Source organism: Gopherus evgoodei, chromosome 10, assembly GCF_007399415.2.
Source record: "Gopherus evgoodei ecotype Sinaloan lineage chromosome 10, rGopEvg1_v1.p, whole genome shotgun sequence".
Lineage (NCBI taxonomy): Eukaryota > Metazoa > Chordata > Testudines > Testudinidae > Gopherus > Gopherus evgoodei.
The window spans coordinates 21,216,932-21,237,013 of record NC_044331.1 but is presented as its reverse complement, the minus strand read 5'-3'; the positions used below and the strand labels follow the sequence as shown (position 1 = coordinate 21,237,013).

The 20,082-nt window shown below is 39.4% G+C and overlaps 1 protein-coding gene across 2 annotated transcripts in view; it reads left to right on the top strand.

Moving 5' to 3' along the window:
- SLC12A1 (solute carrier family 12 member 1) overlaps positions 1-20,082 on the top strand; it is a 63,194-nt gene that overhangs the window by 1,985 nt on the left and 41,127 nt on the right. The window contains exons 2-6 of one of the 2 annotated variants that reach the window (XM_030578915.1): positions 10,811-10,945; positions 11,151-11,226; positions 17,946-18,041; positions 18,763-18,902; positions 19,268-19,378. In XM_030578915.1, coding sequence (XP_030434775.1) covers positions 10,811-10,945; positions 11,151-11,226; positions 17,946-18,041; positions 18,763-18,902; positions 19,268-19,378 — 558 coding nt within the window. Of the gene's footprint in view, positions 1-10,810; positions 10,946-11,150; positions 11,227-17,155; positions 17,252-17,945; positions 18,042-18,762; positions 18,903-19,267; positions 19,379-20,082 lie in introns of both variants that reach the window. The other variant, XM_030578914.1, reaches the window with a different exon arrangement.

Below are 20,082 nucleotides of genomic sequence, written 5' to 3'. Positions count from 1 at the left end.
CCCAGCCTCTCTCAATTCACTGGGTTTTGGAATCCATGTCCCTTGTCTACCAAGTGCTATTTAGTTGATAGTGAAACCCTTTATCCTAAAACAGTTTCGTAGTTCCTCATTTACTTAATCAGGGTGACAACACTTTTTTCCTCCTGCTCCAATAACAAAGAAATTGGGGATCCCACAGCTGTGAAAGTAACAATTTTAGGCTGCCGTGGGCTATGCTAGGCGGAGTGGGTGTGCCCATGCAAACACGATCAGCCTCTGAAATTCCTTTCCATACTCGCCATAATTCACCACCAGATGTCAGGGTAGAGCTCATCCTGACTCTGCTTACATAAGAAAAGGTGACAAGATGCAAATTAAGATGAGTTTCAAACACATAAAAGAATGTGTGTTGGTTCTGAAAGTATTTTCTTTAAAGAAGTATATGTTAACAGACAATTCTTGGGGACAAATTCATCCCTAGGGCACTGGTTAGCCCACTGATATCAATGGATTCACACTAGGGATGACTTTGGCCCTCATTATTTATTGTAACAATGATTTTTGGGAGGGTCTGAGAGGCACCACTTGAGTGATCGTCTATCAACCATTTATTCAGAAATCATTTGGCTAAATCCTTTTTTATTGCCCAGGGCAAAAGAGTTGTTTAGAATTCACTCATATATTATGGTGATGTGACCATGGAAGTATTGAGGCAAGATAGACTTACAGAAAACTAGTTAGAACCACAGAGAACCGCTGCTCTTGAGAAATGATACCTAAACCGCTTTAAATGATTTTCTAGCATTGGGGTTATTTCCCCTCTCCTTTCTAGGGGGATTGTGGCCTTAGTTTTGATTAACTGAATGAATAGGAGAGTTTACCACTGACCCACAAGATTGATGGATCTAATGAACAGAACTTCCCCTCCAGCAGTCATTCGATGCATGCTCCATTTTATCTGCACAGCCACCTCTGGTAAATTGATCGTTAGTTAACAAGAAACAGGCCCTTTGTCGTTATAATCTTCCTTTCTGTTGCCCTCTGCACCTACTTTTCCCACAACAATTCACCAGAAATGCATTGTCTAGGTCTGATTCCCTGCACTCTCAAAATTCCCCTTAAATATATTTGAAAAATGTATAACAGCAAGTCTCGGACTGAATCACACTGTAATGGTCTAGACCAAGCTTCTGAATAGCGGGGTTTCACAAACGTCTGTGTTACTTCAGTGTAATTCATTTCTATTAAAAAAAAAAAACCTTAATGGAATGTTGGGAGCCTGATTCTGCGATGCCTTGCTCTGTAATCACACACATATAAAGTGAGCGAAGAATAGGTGTAAAACACAACTGCACTGAGAGTTTTGGGTGGACAAAGACTACTAGATCAAGCCCTCTATATAGTTTTTCTTTGCAACAGTTAAACAAAGTAATTGAAGACCTACTGGAAGAAATTATTAGGGATGGTTCAACTGATTTAGGAATCCTTTTACCTCCAAACCATGGTGACAAGTTCTCTATAAAAAGCATTGCTGAGATGTAACCTTCACCCCTTTTTTAGAGTGGAAATCAAATCATTTTTTCCCCCTGAGATTCTAAACTGTTCAGATGTATCTTAGGGAAGAGGCGGGAGAAGGGGATTCATGTCTAGCTTCCAGCTGGGACTAGATGTGCCAAAATACAGTAAGAAAAAAACAGTTCCTTTTCTATTTCTGGCAAATGTGGAAGAAGTTGTCTCCAGAGACTTGTGAGGTCTGAATAATTTGGATAAGCATTAGACTTTTGGATGCTGATTCAAATGCAGTTCAAACTACAAACCTCTTGAGGTTCACCCATCCCAGGAAGGATCAATCAGAAGTACTGAAATCAAACCTAAAGTTAACCATTTGGAAAATCAGGGCCTGACTCCCCTCCATTTCCCACATTGGGATTCCCATTTACAATAAGGCCCCTGCCTGAGCTGTGTAAAGTGGCCTTAATGTTAATGAGAATCAGGTTCCTTGTGTGGTCACTTACAGCTACACAACATGAATGCCAAGTGGGTATAAAACACTATCCCTGATGTAAATGAGTGGAGAATTCCAATTTGGTACCTCCACTCACTTTGCAGATGTACAAGTGAAAGCTCAAAAGGACAAGGCAATGAGGAATCTGGCCCTCCATGTTCAGATAAGCTTCTTGTATTATATAAATGAATGACACTGGTGCATGTGAAGTAGCACAATGAAACCCTGGTATCCAGGGGTTTAAGTCTTGAACTTTATAACCTAATTCAGTCTGAGGTTTGCTACTGGACAGCTTTTCAGTTTGGGTATCTGTTTACAGAATTTAGCTGAACTTTAGCTGTTTCGTTTTTTGTCCTTTGAGGATTTTTTTAGTGAACGAAGGCCAAAGCAAGAACTGTCTGGCTCATTTCAGAAGCTTCATAACATTACTTTTTTAACATACGGTTTTTCAGGTCATGACTGTTCTAACTGTTGACACACATCACTAGCAATCAGGATTTTTGGGCTGTAATCCTGGCTCTTCCACTGATTCACTGTATGACGTAGGCAAGTCACAAGTTCCCTGGGTCTTAATTACCCCATTCATAAAATGGGGATATTAATATTTAACTGGACCTGAAGCAAGTGCTGAGAGGTCAAAGTTATCAATGTTTGTAAAGTGTTTTGAGATCTTAACCTGAAACACTGGAGAACACAGGATAAGAACATAGAGAAGGCAATTTTGGTATTTAGAAAAATAAATAAATTAGATGTAATTGTACGATAGGTTAGGATAGCAATCACTATGCAAGCACAGTAATTTTAATTGTCACACTGTTTTTAGTGCACATGGGATATCATGGAATTGTTACAGTAACTGCTTATTCGTGAAATAATCACATTTCATTCCTTTTATGTGGAACAACTCCATGTAAGCTCTAGACCAGTGGTGGACAGTCTGCGGCCTGCACACATCCCATCAGGAAAATGTGGGCCACAAGAAAGTGTTTACATTGACTGTTCGCAGGCATGGCCTCCCACAACTTCCAGTGGCTGCGGTTCACCATTCCCGGCCAATGGGAGCTGCGGGAAGTGGTGCGGGCCTCAGGGACGTGCTGGCCACTACTTCCTGCATCTTCCATTGGCCAGAAACAGCAAACTGCAGCCACTGGGAGCTGCGAGAGGCCGTGGCTGCGGACAGTCAATGTCAATACTGTCTCATGGCCCGCCAGTGGATTACCCTGATGGGCCACAGGTTACCCACCACTGTTTTAGACTACAGTTGACACTAGCAGAATGATTATGAAAAGTAGTTCCTGTGCACAGGAACTTAGGCCAAGAATTGCAAAAATTACTAGTGATTGGGGGCAGGGGAGTCTCAGTTTTGCAGCGTCTATCTTGAGACCTCTTAAAGGTGTGTGATTTTCAGAGGGTGGAATTTTCAGAGCACTTACTGAATAGCAGCCGACTTAATGGTGTCTCAATTTGGGCTTCCCAGAACTGGGGCAATCCAAAATCACTAGTCACTTTTGAAAATTAGAAATTAGTGCTGGAGAAGACCTATCAGGATATCAAGCTTCTCCCTCTGCCTGGGCTAGATTGTTCCCTGGGGTACACTGGTTAGTGCTTTGTGTTAGCATATGCACCAACTGCTTCTATGATGGAAATAACTCAACCATTCCCCATGCAGTTTGTGAAAACAAGCAAGGACTTGATTTCAATGGGACTTTTTCAGTTAGCATTATAATGAGGAACAGCTCAGTGATATGGGCAGGCATAGCTTAGTGGTTTGAGCATTAGCCTCCTAAACCCAGGGTTGTGAGTTCAATCCTTGAGGGGGCCACTTAGGGATATGGACCAAAAATTGGTCCTGCTAGTGAACACAGGGGGCTGGACGTGATGACCTTTCGAGGTCCCTTCCAGTTCTAGGAGATTGGTATAACTCCAATTATTTTGTTTTTTTACACAATGGGCCTGCTCTAACTCCCAGTTAAATCAATCAAAGTTTTGCTATTGACTTTGGTTCTGCCCTCTGCCCCCTAAACATGTTGCTGTTACACTGTGCGAGAGGGAGGTAGGACTTAAAGAGCTTGCACAAGGTATGCCCATCCATCCTTGCAAGCAGTGGAGCCCAGCCTTGTGGTAGCTCCCTGCAAACCACAGTGTAGCAGGAACTTGTTATGTGAGCCAACCTGTTGCTTAAAAACACGTAATGGGGGTTTTGAAGGATGAAGTAGCAGCCATGGCAAACTAGGTGGGAGGAAGAATTCTGCATTATGCAGAGCTTGGCGTTGCTCCTGCTAGACACAGCTGTAGTAGGCTCATCAACCTCTATATGTGGCCTAACCTACACTAGAGGGGAACAGAGCATCACACTGAGTGGTGTGGGTTCCACTAGCAGTCCTAGCTGTGCATGTGATGGTTTGAGGAAGGGTGGTGGCCTTTAAATACATTAAACCTGGGCTTGTGATTTGTATGACCATTTATGCAAACTCCACACAATGTATCATATAAAGCCCTGTAATCCTGCACCATTGCTAGTGTTTGATGCAGTGTATGCCATACCTGGCTGGTGCATTAAATACTATCCCCATCTTTTCTCATTGCTGTTCACATGGAAGTAAGCACATCTCACTAGGAGAAAACTAGATTCAAACAACAAAACCAGACAAAGTTGTCAAACATAACTAGCCTGTCTGAGCCCATTGCTGGTAGCTAGAAGCGATATATTTTGTGACTCCAACTGTCTGAGTTCCACATAAGCATTTCCATTGTGCTTTGATGCTAGTTTAACATCAGAAGATAAAACATTCATCTTTAATACATTTTTTTAAATGTCTAGTTTTTCTGATGCCATAATTTAAGCAGGCTGAAAGGAACATCTGAGCTCCAGCTCGTTCACTACTGCAGTCAAACGTGTGTAATCTTTAACAAGATGTGTCATTTTTAGCTCGTATTAAGGTCCAAAATGCCAATTATAGCTAAAGATATATTTTGTAAGAACTATTTCACAGCTGATAGTGGGTGAGAATTGCTTGGGTCTAACAGTTATCCCACCATAAAAAATAATTTAACCTTCCTTCATCTCCTTGGCTGTTCTCCACACTTATTATGTAGATTGGATGAGCTCATCGTTACTAGCCACACAAGATATTAAAGCTGAAACGTTCTGAAATGAAGAAGGGAAACTGTTTAAAACAGCAATAACTTTTGATTTGGGTGACTTCTTGAAATGTTCTGTCACCTTTTCTCCTTATCCTTAATGCATGAATTGCCCAGATAAAGCCATTTGGTAAATAAATAATCAGTCCCTAAAGCACTCTAATTTAAAATGCAACATGGACGGTTTAGGACCATAATTTACGGTAATGGAATGTGAAAGTACAAATTAATTTGAAGTATGTAAGAAACAACTAATTTCAAGTGGGAATGACTGAACATTTTATTTTTTGTCTTTGATGACTTGATCCCATGAATGTGCAATAAACAAAAATTCATGTGACAATATTATGGCTGCTAATCTTCCTGGCCTCTACTTAATTATTGACTGTATTTTGAGTGAATGTAGCCGCTATCATCTTGGGTGAGATTTTCAAAGGCACAATGAGATTTGTGCTCCTAAATCACATGGGTAGTTTTGAAAATCCCACCCACAGATGCACTTAAAGAGAGAAATTCTCTCCAAAGAAGTTCAGCATTGTTCTTCTTCATCAGATAAGATGGTAGGGAGCACTAGTAGGAGAATATAGAACATCAGCTCGGATATGTAGGTGTTTACGCAGCAAAGCTATCTATTATTTGTGTATCTGATGGCAAAACTAAGCCCATATTTTCTACACAACAAGCATACTTAATTCCCATTGACTTCGTGTTATGGGTGCTCAGCACCTTTGAAAATAAGGTGCCATAGCTCTCAAACTGGACTCTTAAAAACTGAAGTGGCCAAAATTAGAGGCCACTTTTGGAAATGTTGGCTTTGCTCAGTATCACGCACTTAGTGAATGGCAGATCCAGAAATAGAATCCAGTTCTCCTATGTCCCAGACAGGTAGCCTATCCCCTGGAATACATTGCCTTTCATAAGAAGAGATGCTTCTACTTTATGGTACACTTAATGTTGTATGAGGGTCATTGTAAGTAGATGTTCCTGATTTTGTAAGATGTGTGATGTGTTGCTGTTACTGTTATAATGATTGTAATTAATTATGTTCCTGTGGTGGTATCACATTAAAGCAGGTTCTTCACAGTTTTAATTACACATACAGTAAAATCTTATGCATTATATATTTCTACATTAATACATATATGTGTACACTACAAGTCAAATCCTGTTTGGGCATGCACATGCCAGCTGACAATATGCAACATAACTAGGCAGGTGTTGGCGGGCACCTACCCAACAGAGTGGCAGCACAGAGCCCCATTCTCTGACACCTCTCCCTACTTTTCTCCTTCCTAGCAAGGGACCATGATTTCTTCACCCCAATGGCCTTCTTAAGAACATAAGAATGGCCCTACTGGGTCAAACCAAAGGTCCATCTAGCCCAGTATCCTATCTTCTGACAGTGACCAATGCCAGGTGCCCCAGAGGAAATAACAGAACAGGTAATCATCAAATGATCCAGCCCCTGTTGCCCATTCCCAGCTTCTGGCAAACAGAGGCTAGGGACACTATCCCTGCCCATCCTGGCTAATAGCCATTGAACGACCTATCCTCCAAGAATTTATCTAGTTCTTTTTTGAACCTTCTTATAATCTTGGCCTTCATAATATCCTCTGGCAAGGAATTCTACAGGTTGACAGTGCGTTGTGTGAAAACATACTTCCTTTTGTTTGTTTTAAACCTGCTGCCTATTAATTACATTTGGTGGCCCCTAGTTCTTGTGTTCTGAGAAAGAGTAAATAACACTTTCTCTCCTCATACGGCAGCCGTTCCAAACCCCTAATCATTTTTGTTGCCCTTTTCTGAACCTTTTCCAAGGCCAATATATCTTTTTTGAGATGGGGCGACCACATCTGCATGCAGTATTCAAGATGTGGGCATATCATGGATTTATATAGAGCAATATGATATTTTCTGTCTTATTATCTATCCCTTTCTTAATGATTCCCAACATTCTGTTTGCATTTTGACTGCTGCTGCACATTGAGTGGATGATTTCAGAGAACTATCCACAATGACTAAAAGATCTCTGTCTTGAGTGGCAATAGCTAATTTAGACCCAATCATTTTATATGTATAGTTAGGATTATGTTTTCCAATGTGCATTAATTTGCATTTATCAACACTGAATGTCATCTGCCACTTTGTTGCTCAGTCATCCAGTTTTGAAAGATCCTTTTGTAGCTCTTTGCAGTCTGCCTGGGGCTTAACTATCTTGAGTAGTTTTGTGCCATCTGTAAATTTTGCCACCTCACTGTTCACCCCTTTTTCCAGCTCATTTATGAATATGTTGAATAGGACTGGGCCCAGTACAGACCCCTGGGGGACACCACTATTTACCTCTCTCCATTTTGACAACTGACCATTTATTCCTACCTTCTGTCTCCTATCTTTTAACCAGTTACCAATCCATGAGAGGACCTTCCCTCTTATCCCAGGACTGCTTACGTTGCTTAAGAGCCTTTGGTGAGGGACCTTGTTAAAGGCTTTCTGAAAATCTAAATATACTATATCCACTGGATTTCCTTTGTCCACATGCTTGTTGACCCCCTCAAAGAATTCTAGTGGATTGGTGAGGCATGATTTCCCTTTACAAAAACCGTGTTGACTATTCCCCAACAAATTATGTTCATATATGTGTCTGACAATTTTGTTCTTTAGTGTCAACCAGTTTTCCCGGTACTGAAGTCAGGTTTACCAGACTGTAAGTGCCGGGGTCACCTCTGGTGCCCTTGTTAAAAATTGGTGTCACATTAGCTATCCTCCAGTCATTTGGTACAGAAGCTGATTTACAGTCGACAGTTAGTAGTCCTGCAATTTCACATTTGAGTTCCTTCAGAACTCTTGGGTTAATATCATCTGGTCCTTGTGACTTATTACTGTTTAGTTTATCAATTTGTTCCAAAACCTCCTCTAATGATATCTCAATCTGGGACAGTGCCTCAGATTTGTCAGCTAAAAAAAATGGCTCAGGTTTGGGAATCTCCTTCACATCCTCAACCATGAAGACCAATGCAAAGAACTAATTTGGTTTCTCCGCAATGGCCTTATCACCCTTGAGTGCTCCTTTAGCATCTTGATCATCCAGTGGCCTCACTGGTTGCTTAGCATGCTTCCAGCTTCTGCTGTACTTAAAAAAAATATTGCTATTACCTTTTGAGTCTTTGGCTAGCTATTCTTCAAATTCTTTTTTGGCCTTCATAATTATATTTTTACACTTCATTTGCCAGAGTTTATGCTCCTTTCTATTTTCCACATTAGGATTTAACTTCCACTTTTTAAAGGATGTCTTTTTGCCTCTCACTGCTTTTTTTACTTTGTTGTTTAGCCACTGTGGCTCTTTTTTGGTTCTCTCCCTATGTTTTTTAATTTGGGGTATACATTTAAGTTGAGCCTCTACTATGGTGTCTTTAAAAAGTCTCCATGCAGCTTGCAGGGATTTTATCTTTGACACTGTACCTTTTAATTTCTGTTTAACTAACCTCATTTTTGTGTAGTTCCCCTTTCTGAAATTAAATGCTACCATGTTGGGCCGCGGTGCTATTTTCCTCCCCACAGGGATGTTAAATTTAATTATATTATGGTCAAGTGGTCCAGCTATATTCACCTCTTGGCCCTGATCCTGTGCTCCACTTAGGACTAAATCAAGAATTGCCTCTTCTCTTGTGGGTTCCAGGACTAGCTGCTCCAAGAAACAGTAATTTAAGTTGTCAAGAAACTTTATCTCAGCATCCCTTCCTGAGGTGATATGTACCCAGTCAATATGGGGATAGTTGAAATTCCCCATTATTATTATTATTGAGTTTTTTATTTGAATAGCCTCTCTGATCTCCCTGAGCATTTCAGAGTCACTAACACCATCCTGGTCAGGTGGTCGGTAATAAATCCATACTGCTATATTCTTATTATTTAAGCACGGAATTATTATCCATAGGGATTCTATAGTACACTTTGGTTCATTTAAGATTTTTACTTCATTTGATTCTATGCTTTCATTCACATATAGTGCCACTTCCCCACCAGCATGACCTGTTCCGTCCTTCTGATATATTTTCTACCCTGGTATTACTGTGTCCCATTGATTATCCTCATTCCACCAAGTTTCTGTGATGCTTATTATATCAATATCCTCATTTAATAAAAGTCACTCTAGTTTGCCCATCTTATTATTTAGACATCTAGCATTGGTATACAAGCACTTTAGAAACCTGTCACTTTCTAGCTGTCTGCCATTACATGATGTAATTGAATGGGATTTTTTTTTCTTTTGACTGTTTCTCATCATATCCTACCTGTATTTTATCATCTTCCATCCTCTCCTCCTTATTAGGACATAGAAGGATGTGGAAGAAATAAATGGAGATTCCCTATCACCTACATGCACACAACTAAACACATTAATTGGGAACCCAGCTATGACTATGCTAGTATGTCACCCCTCTCCCTCTGCTCTTTGCATAGTTACCTTCTCTGGAAATGTCCTCACACCCCACCAAATCCTGGAAAGCACTGAGTTCCCTGAACTATCAGCTTCCTCCGTCTTCCTGACCCTCTCACTCACCCCAATGGGCTATGTATCTTTCTTCACACAGGGCCTAGCCTGCACCTGGATGTTGTCTGTCCTTATACTGACTCTCCCAGAAACTTCATATGATGAAACCCAGAACCAGAAGGGAGCAATGAAGCATAATTTAGAGGTCAGGGACATGGTCTCCGTGTTAGTCTACAGGCACTCCCTGACCCACCAATGGCTGTAACGTGCAATCCTCTGAAACAACTTATTCCTATCCAAACTGCAAGCTGCAGCCCTGGAGCTGAATTTTCTTAAAAGCTAAGGGGCGGGACACTGGGGGTTTTGGTTGTCCCATTAGAGGGACAGGGACAGATCTAAGTCTGCATCCAGATCTGAACTTTCCCAAAACTTCGGGGTGGTTCAGCCATTCCTCTGTGTGTAGGGAGAAGGCTTTTCAAAGCCAGGATGTGAGCACACATGAACTCTGCATTTGGCATGTGGTTATGGCACCAGCATGCCAGTACTTGACCGTGTATGCTAATATTTCTAGTAGAGCTAGTTAAACAGTAGAACAGATTATTCATTTAGTGTATTATCTGATGCATTTTTGCTACTGTTCATCAAATAACATTCTCACTAAAGAGAACTTAAGCTACAGAGGTGGTCAAATTCTGCAAAGGACTGTATTATCTGATGAAAAATGGTGCAATTCATAAAATAATTTATTTGCCAAGTAGTAGTCAGCAAATCCTAGTTTCTTTAGCCAGCACTACTATTTATGTTATATATTTTATTTTTATTATTAATAACAATAATTTACATTGCAGTAACATTTAGAGGCCAACCAGGTCAGGATCTCAGTGTGCTCTGTGCTATACAAACATATAAGTATGGTATATATGCTGTATACTGTAAATGCTTACCCATACACACCCATAGACAGTATTTAAGTCCAGACTATGATATACTTACTCATTTTGATAATACCTTGAGTAGTTCAGCTACTATTTAGTGTGACTAAGAGGATAACAGTCTCTTCCAAAAAAAAAACCAAACCACTTTTATTTTCGATCCCTATTTTTCATGTGTTCCTTATGTAGCTAGTTGTCATCCTTTCAGTATATTGTTTATCAACTGTACAGAATATATTTGTTTTTTGCGTGATCTTTTAGAACATAGCAGTGAACCCTGGTTCAATCGAGAGAGTTACTAATGGAGAGGGCACTCCAGGAGAGGAAGCAACAGTCAACAAAGAAGAAGAAAGCAAAGGGGGATTTGTGAAGTTTGGATGGGTGAAAGGTGTGCTGGTGAGAGAAACCTAAACCTTCCTACTAGAAAATTATCTGGATCTTACAAAAATTAATATATTAGCAATTATTAATTCCCTTTAAAAAAGAGAGGATTGTTTGCTACTTTTAAAAATCCTACTCATTTTCTGTAATGCACATTATCAATTTTCATAATACTGTTCGTAATTTTATAGTGATACAAGATCATTTGTTTAAAACTTAGGTGAGATGCATGTTGAATATCTGGGGTGTGATGCTTTTCATTCGACTGTCCTGGATTGTAGGTCAAGCTGGAATTGGTATGTATTTTTTCATTATAATTTTCAACAGCATAAAGAATAAAAGGTAGAAACTATACATGATCACAATTAATATTTAATCTGAAATGTGAGTTTGCATGTTGCACTAACTTCCAAGTGTTAGCTAGGGTATAAGAGCTACTGGAATTTTCCAGACTCCCAGCCAAATTACTCCTTAGAGGGATGTGGTATCAACTATATACACAAACATACAACAACTCCCATCTTTGGTGAAATTTGTATTTAGAACCAGTAACAGCTCTCAACTTCATGACTGAAGCCAATTTATAATATGTATAGTCATGCACAGTTGACCTTTCTACTTCACACTTTTCGAATCCATGAACCCAAACTGTCGTTCACACACTATTTTTAACTACAACACAGAACCAGATACTAGTGGCACCAGGAAATATCTTATTAAAACTTGACAAAGCTTTTCAGATAAATTAACAAAGTACATTTTGTGGTGCAGGACCTTTTCTTTTTCATTGTGTCTGCATCCTATCCAAATGTAATGTAATGACTCACCAACCTCAGTGGGAGTTGGACCCTGAGGGCTCAGTCATGCATGGTAACGAGTGCTCTAACTCCCACTGAAGTCAACGGGAGATGAGTGTGCTCAACACCTCACAGAGTCTTCAGCATCTTGCAGCATCAGACTTTTATTCAGGAATGTAGAATCATAGCATCACAGAGTTTAAGGTCAGAAGGCATCATCAGATCATTTAGTCTGATCTCCTGTACATCGCAGGCCATCAACATCACCCAGCAATAGCACACTAAACCCAACAACTGAACAACCAAAATGAAACCAAAGTATTACAGCTCACGGGAGACTAGACTATTATGTGCACAGACAAGAGAATAGCAGGGACCCAGGTGCACCAGTGCCTGAGGTCCCTGCAATGCCAGGAAAATTATTGAGATATACTCAGATAATCCTGGCAAGTGACCTGCACCCACTTGCTGCAGAGAAAGGCAAATTTCTTCCCAACTCCACATATGGCAATTGTTAGACCCTGAGCATGTGAACAAGAACCAGCCAGCCAAGTGCCTGAGAGAGAGAAGGCTTGATGCCACCTCAGAGACCAGGCCCACACCATCCTATGTCTCATCTCCAGCCATGGCCATCCCTGATGCTTCAGAGGAAGGAGTTAAAAAAAGCCCTCCCAGAATATATTGGGGTTGGAGAAGAAATCCCTTCCTGACCCCTGCTGGCAGCCAGCTGACACCCTGAAGAAAGACCTTTTGGAACATAAGACATAAACCAGAAGTGAGCCTCAGGGCTGTTGAGCCCTGCCCCCCACCATCATAAGCAGCCCTGTCATACAACTGCACTCACATTTGTCCAACTCTCTCAAACTCATTAAGTTGTTTTCCCCCCAGAGCTCCTATTGGGAGGCTGTCCTAGAACACCATCCCCTTCCTCTAATTTGCAGCCTGCGCTGGCTCATGGCCAATTTATATCCATATGTTCTTGCGCCTTTTTAGCTTAAACAACTCTTCACCCTCCCTGGTATTTACTTCCTAATGTATTTATAGAGAACAATTGTAATCTCCTCTCAGCCTTCTCTTTGCTAGGCTAAAAAAGCCAAGCACTTCCAGTCTCCTCTCAAAAGACAGGCCCTCCATTCCCCCGATTGTCCTAGTAGCTCTTCTCTGTTCCTGTTCCAGTTTAAATTAATCTTTCTTGAACATGGGTGACCAGAACTATACATAAGACCTGATGTGGAATATTACCAGTGCCTTGTACAATGGCATTAATACTTCTCTAGCGCTATTGGAAATGCTTCTCCTAATACACTCTAGGATTGCATTTGCCTTTTTCATAGCCACATCACACTAGTGGCTCATAGTTATCCTGTGATCAACCCACACAGCCAAATCTCTCTCCTCTGTCACTTTCAGTTTCTGGTGCAGATCATGCACAGATTTACTTGATATAAGTAAGCTCTTTAGGACATGTCTCGCTTTTTGTTCTGTGTTTGCACACTGCTTTGAATAATGGGACCTTGATCGAGGTCCATAGGCACTAATAGAATACAAAAAATGACAGCAATAAGCCGCAGTCTCCATAACATTAATAGCAGGTATTTTCAATTGTTGTTCTACTGGTTTTCTCTCAATATAAATTGGTATTAAAGAGGAACTTGAATCAAAACTTTGCATCTGGGCTCTGACCATGCCTGATCTCTGGGGTGATTCAGAATCCAAACGTGGATGGATCTCTGGGCTGAAACAAAACCAAAGCTCCACGCATTCCCTCAAGACTTTTCAAGGGCTTAAATCTCATCTCAGGCAAAACTCCCATTGGCATCACAGAAGTTTTGCTTGAGTGAGGATTTCTAGATTGAGCCCTGAATTTGCAATTAGGAAACCTCTGTGTAACAGGTCATCTGAAAAGAGAAAAAATATTATAAACTTACTCTGACGTAAGGTTGATAAGGCAAGAAAGTTCCTGAAAGAAAATGGAAGAACTCTGCATATTTTTACAATGTTCCATATTTGGCTCCAGTACTGTGCCTGGCCCTGACAAAAGGGTGCTTGCTGATTTTATGATGCATACCAAATGAGGGTTTGCAGCCACAGGGTACACATAAGCATATGCCTTGCCATGAAAACTCTGCATCTTAACATTGCCAAGACTTTGCTCCAGGGTTTCATGCAAAATTAGTTTTTTAAGGGCAGTTTAGTAACTTATTGAGATCATCAAGAAGCATTACTTTGTTTTGAGGTGTGAGAATAGCCATAGGCAAGAGTAATTTATTTTAATGCAATTTACTTAACATCCATATGTCTGGGTTTCAATATAAACTTTAATCAGATCTTATCATTACTTTGCACAACAGCAGTTACAATGGTCCTGGTTTCATATTTAATTTTACAGTTGTATTTCACTAATAATCAAACCCTCCCTTCTTGCTGTTTATTGGTTTGTTGTTGTTTTATTTAAATTGCACCTTGTACTTAAAGCAGGTCAGTTTCATTTTTAAAATGGGACACTGAATTCTGTTTGAATAATCTCCCAATGCATTTTCTGTATATCCTATAAGCAGTGAGCATTATGTCCCAAGACAAGTTATTTAAGGGGAGTAGAAATGAAGCTCATCACCATCAGGGCTTGGGGATTTCGCTGGGCACTGCTGCTAACATGGAAGTTAAATGAGTCAGTGAAGCTATCATCTGGGCCCCATTTATATCCAAATCATTAGAAGCGAGTAGAGAGCAAACCCTTTTCTTGCTAAGTTGCCTGGGTACAAGCTGTTAAAGAGGAAAAAGCAGGCTGAGACAAGGTTCTCTAATCATAAGAATTTATCAAGTATGAAAAGAGTAGTAAAATCTGCTACTGAGAGGGTTACATTTCCAAAACCATCCTGTTAATTTGCACTTGCCATTTTGCAGCTCCCCCAAACCTTATAGTTAGGTAGCAGTGAGAAGAGGGGCAAGTTTAGGTCATTAGAAAATTTTGCCCCAAATTTTACCGTATAATAATGAAATGAATAATATTCGTAGTATTTTGTTTTGCCTAGCTCAGTTATCTCTTGCATTGTGCCTGTTGAATGTTTCCTTTTTTTCTGGATTGGTAACAAATTCCGTCCAAACAGACACATCAATTGTCTAATGAGCAGAATTTATAGCCCTATTTAGCACATTTGTTTTGATAAAGTATGTCATCAAAATGTAATTGAATAGCTCTGGAAGGTACTTTATACAAATTACAGGGAAAATGTTCAATCTATTTTGAGAGTGATGTGTCTGAATTATTCAATTTAATGAGTTAACAGTTTATTAAAAAGTCAGATCGTGGCCTGCCATTCACCAGAGTGAAAAACACCCATTGGATTCAGTTGGATTTTTGTGTGCAGATTGTGATAGGATATGGCCCCAGGAACTGACTTTGTATACAGAAGTGTATACCAAATAGGTGCACCCTTGGTTAAAACTAAAGCTCACAAATCAATAGTATAAGTGTGATTTATCATTTAAAATATCCAACTTCATGCTGTATATCACTTATATCTCCTGCACGATGTTGCTCCGCCTTAAAGTGCTGTGATAACATGCCTATCATTTTAGAAACAAAGAACATTTGTTTGGGGATTAGATACCTATAATAATCCAATATGAAATGAAGTCAGCTATCTGCTCTGAAATGAAGCCAGCAGGTAGAACTAGGGCAGATAAGTCCATACATTGTAGTACCTCTAACCGTTTGCTAGTTACAGTATCCATGTTTCAGTTCTGACAAACCATGGCCAATATGTACTGCTACAGGCTAAGTTTAGCCTTCCATTTTAAAGTGAAAATGCACAGACCTAATGGAAGCAATAGAGTTACTGAGGCAGGAAATGCTGAAGTAGGGAAGCATGAAGAAGTTCAGATACAATTAAGATTTCACACAGAGAAATTAGATGAAAACAGAAATACACTTGCTGGAAGGTTGCAACTTAATATTATCTTATTTCTTAAAATTCAGAATGATAACACACAAGAACCCAAGACACAGAGAAAATAGGCTGCTCCCTAAGGCAGCAAGGCACAGCTCACCCCACACGACTTTAAGCTGGCTCCTTCCAGCCTGGCTGTTTGCTACTGACTCAGATAATCCAGATCACATGGCTTCCTTCAGAGCCTCCAAACAGGAGCAGAGAATCACTGACACTTAAAGTGAAAGTTTGTCATTTTTAATCAGTTTCCAATATGCCACAGGAAGTAAAAGCAACAAGATAAGAGAAAAGCTGTTATAATATTTCTTGCCTGACTAGAAGCAGGAAAGTAGTTTGGAAGGAAAACCTCAGAAGAAGCCCTATTCTCATGAGCTTTCTAGTCCAGTTTTGCAGAGTTAAGAGAACTGCACTGTATGGATAAGGTCCAGTAAAACACGCAAACTATCTGAACTGTAAAGAACCTCGGAACCTTTCAAGGTTCACCATTTACTAAAATAAACCTCCAGGTATTTGATTAGTTACATGTAATTCCACAGTATGTTGAATTTTAGTTAAACAAATGGATCTCAAAGTTTACCTTTCCTGGTCCTCTTGTTAAAATGAAGATTCTCTCAGAGCTACCTTCCCTCCTAATCCCAGCCCAACCCTTCCCAAAGACTTCAGTCCCAGACAGGGGGCCTGTAACATAAGCCCCAGTGTCCAGGGCTGAAGTCCTTGGGCTTTGGCCTCGGGAGATGGGGCTTGGGCTTCAGCCCTGGGCCCCAGGAAGTCTAAGCCAGCCTTGATGACCCCATTAAAACGAGGCTGTGACCCACTCTGGGGTCCTGACCCACAGTTTGAGAACCATTGATCAAGGCTAAATGTATAGCAGACACCTGACAAAGATGCATATTTGTGTACTATTGTTATGACCAATCATTTGGTGATGGGTGCAATATGAGAACCAAAGCAGAATAAAATGGAAACCAAATTATAACATTTTTTTGTTTTTCCTTACACAAGAACTTGTTTTTCCTTATACAAAATCCATGTTATAACCTCATGACAGAAATATGGTTCTCTAAAATGCTTATAGCTTGTTTATTCCAACCATCTACACAAGAAAAAAAGACATTATAACATTGCTTAGTTGCTTAATTTTTGTAGTATCAAGGGGGTGGGTCAAAGAAAGACATGAGGCACCCATGCAGAGAATTGCTTTTTTATTTTTATTTTTATTAGTTTCAAGAAAGTCTCTGGAAATCATAAGAGAGTCCATGACTAGGCTACTTCTGTCAGAAAACATCACTGCTTGAAGACTGATGGATGCTTTGTTATCGTGATAGAAGTAGCTACATGGACTTGCTGGAATTGCTCCACAGACCACTATCATTTCAGTTCAGAGTTTCGATTCTAGTTTGAAAGTTTAATTTAAAGACAGAATGATTTAGAGGAATATGGATCACAAATAAAATATTTTATCTTTTCATTACTGACAGGTCTTGGAGTTGTCATAATTCTTCTTGCCACCACAGTAACCTCAATTACTGGGTTGTCAACTTCTGCAATAGCAACTAATGGGTTTGTCCGTGGAGGTAAAATCTTTAGGGTTTCTTATGTTCTCAAGACTCAAAAAGGTTTAATTATATTCTTATGAGAGAAACCAGAGGTCGTATTTCCTAAAATACCACCATCACTAAGGATAAACCAAACTGGACACCTAGAACCCAGATGAATCAGCAGGTAACACATTTAGCCAACACTATCCACAATTTTAGAATGTTTGAGTTGTCATTTTAATAAATCCCAGTTTCACTTCAGTTTGTAAAGTACATTTCAGATGTTCCTGTCTGAGACTGGAGGAGGAATGGATTCCACTTTGTCCTGGAGTTATTTTGTTCTTACTCTTTTAATAGATCATTCTTATTCAGAGCATTTCAGGTTGCATTTCCTTGGAGAGAGTGAATATTATGAGCCTCATTCCTTTAGCTTAAAGGCTGACGCAGATTGATGGATACATTAACTTTTATCACTTCCTGTACATTTCCTTATAAAATCCTTTTACATTTCAGGTGCTTCTTGGAACATAAGTGATTACTCTTGGTGCAATACCAAAGTCTAGTACATTCCAGGTACTTCATGAAACTTGTATCTAAAAGTTTAGTGCATTTCAGGTCTTGAAGGTACACCAGGTATTTTCCCCACAGTGGATGATGGTGATTTCTAACTACAGGATTCAAGTGCTGAGCAGGTATTTTGGTTGAATATATTCTTTTTGGGATTTTTCAGGTCTTGGAATCGTGGTTATTATGCTGAGTGTGGTAGTAACAACATTAACAGGTATCTCAATGTCTGCCATTTGCACTAATGGAGTAGTAAGAGGAGGTACGTAAATATAACTATATGGAAAATATGGAGATCTGCAGGGATGATTTAGAATAAAATGGAGAGATTGTAATGGTGTTAGCCTAGTACGGTAAAGCAAAGAGAAATCAAAATATAAACGTTTTGGGTGATCTCTTTTAGTGAGCTAACTCCAAATAACAACATGTCTCTTCAGGAAAGCTGATTTTAAACATTCTGACATTAAACACTATAGTTCATTATGATAGAAGAAACTATTTAATTGATTGATTGAGGTTCCACCTGTGTAGAAATGCAAAAACTTTAAAGACTTTATGGTTTAACTCTGTGGACTATTTAAGGACTGTATTGTTTTTATCTTGGCGAATGAATTTTTACACTGACAACGGAAGGACCCAGGTAAGGAAAAATCCTTTCAGCAGTGATGTTTTCTTTCTAGCATCTGTGTTTTAATTATATACCATTAGTGGCTGATTTGCATACCAAATAATACATGCTAAAAAGATATTAATGATTCCAGTAGCTAGTCATTTTCAATATTTGAAATTCTATAGTAAGTTCCGAAAGCTGAATTTTTGCAAACACTTTTCTGGGCCTATCCACATGCAAATTTGCTCCTTCTATTAATAGGGCAAATTCTCAAGCAAAAAACAAAAATCTCCCAGTGGTATTGCTCACATGAGTAAGGCAAGATCTGGCAATAGCTGAATTATGTTACAGCAACAGTCTCTTCTATTGGCAGGTGGTGCTTACTATCTTATCTCAAGAAGTTTAGGACCTGAATTTGGAGGATCAATTGGACTTATCTTTGCCTTTGCCAATGCTGTAGCAGTAGCCATGTATGTAGTTGGATTTGCTGAAACTGTTGTAGAGCTTCTTAAGGTAAATATGAAAGTATATTTATTGCATGTGGTTAAACCAGGGAATTCTGTCAACTTTTCTAACGCTTCAATCTTTAGCTCTTACTTAGATCTCTCTAATGGACCATGAATCCTACTTAATAAGATTTTCCATCACTTCTAACTTATACCAGAAGCATTTTATATAGTGCTACAAGAGCTCCAAAATTACTAAAGGGAATAGGTTCCTAATTAGTCAACCAGTAATCTCAACTACTAAGGCCCAGCTAGCACAGGAAATCATTAACCCCTGAAACCGTTTAAGCTAATTTACTCATTCCATTTTATTTTACCTGGTTGTCTGATCTATCCATTTGATCATATAAACTGTGTTCTTACCCTTTCCAGAGCAGTGGTGCATTGATGGTGGATGAATCTAATGACATCAGAATAATAGGCTCCATTACTGTAGTTGTTCTTTTAGGCATTTCTATGGCTGGTATGGAATGGGAAGCAAAGGTAAGCTTTAAAAGTTATGTATAAATAAGTATTACTACACTGCAGAACATATTATATAACAATAAAACAAGGATTTGGGGGTAGAGATCTACATCTGACAGGTGGGAATTTCAAAAGTACTCAACAATAGCTTCCCAGCTCCCTTTGAAGTCAATGGGAGTTAGCTATTGATGTCAGTGGAAGCAGAGTTAGGCCGCAGGCTCCCTCTTTTCCTTACACCAAAATTTGTGGGGAAAGAGGAATTTTGTGTTCTGCAGGCAGTTTAATTTTATTTGTTTTTGTAATTTATGGCAGGATCATCTATAGCCTTAGGTAGATGCCCCTTCTATTTTTTTTATAGCTCTATAGAAATAATAATAATAATAAAAATAATACACAGTCTAGCTATGCTGCTCTGTGTAGAATAGTGGCCCCAAAGTGGGTTGTTAGATTGCTATCCATTCGTTATCCTCCAAGGATTCATGCCTTCCTGTCTACTGTTCAGATGTTAAAATCTCAGTCACGTATATTAATAGGAAAACACTCATAAAATAAAGGAAATGTTACAGCTAAAAGACTCGAATGTATCTGTCAAAATCAGATCCAGAATAGCAACCTTATCTTTATGTTCGGCTGTGAGGGGAATTTAGAGCTACTTGTAAGAGTGGTCAATTAGACATATAATACCCATGATGTAACAATATTCACTGAACTGAAACTGAACA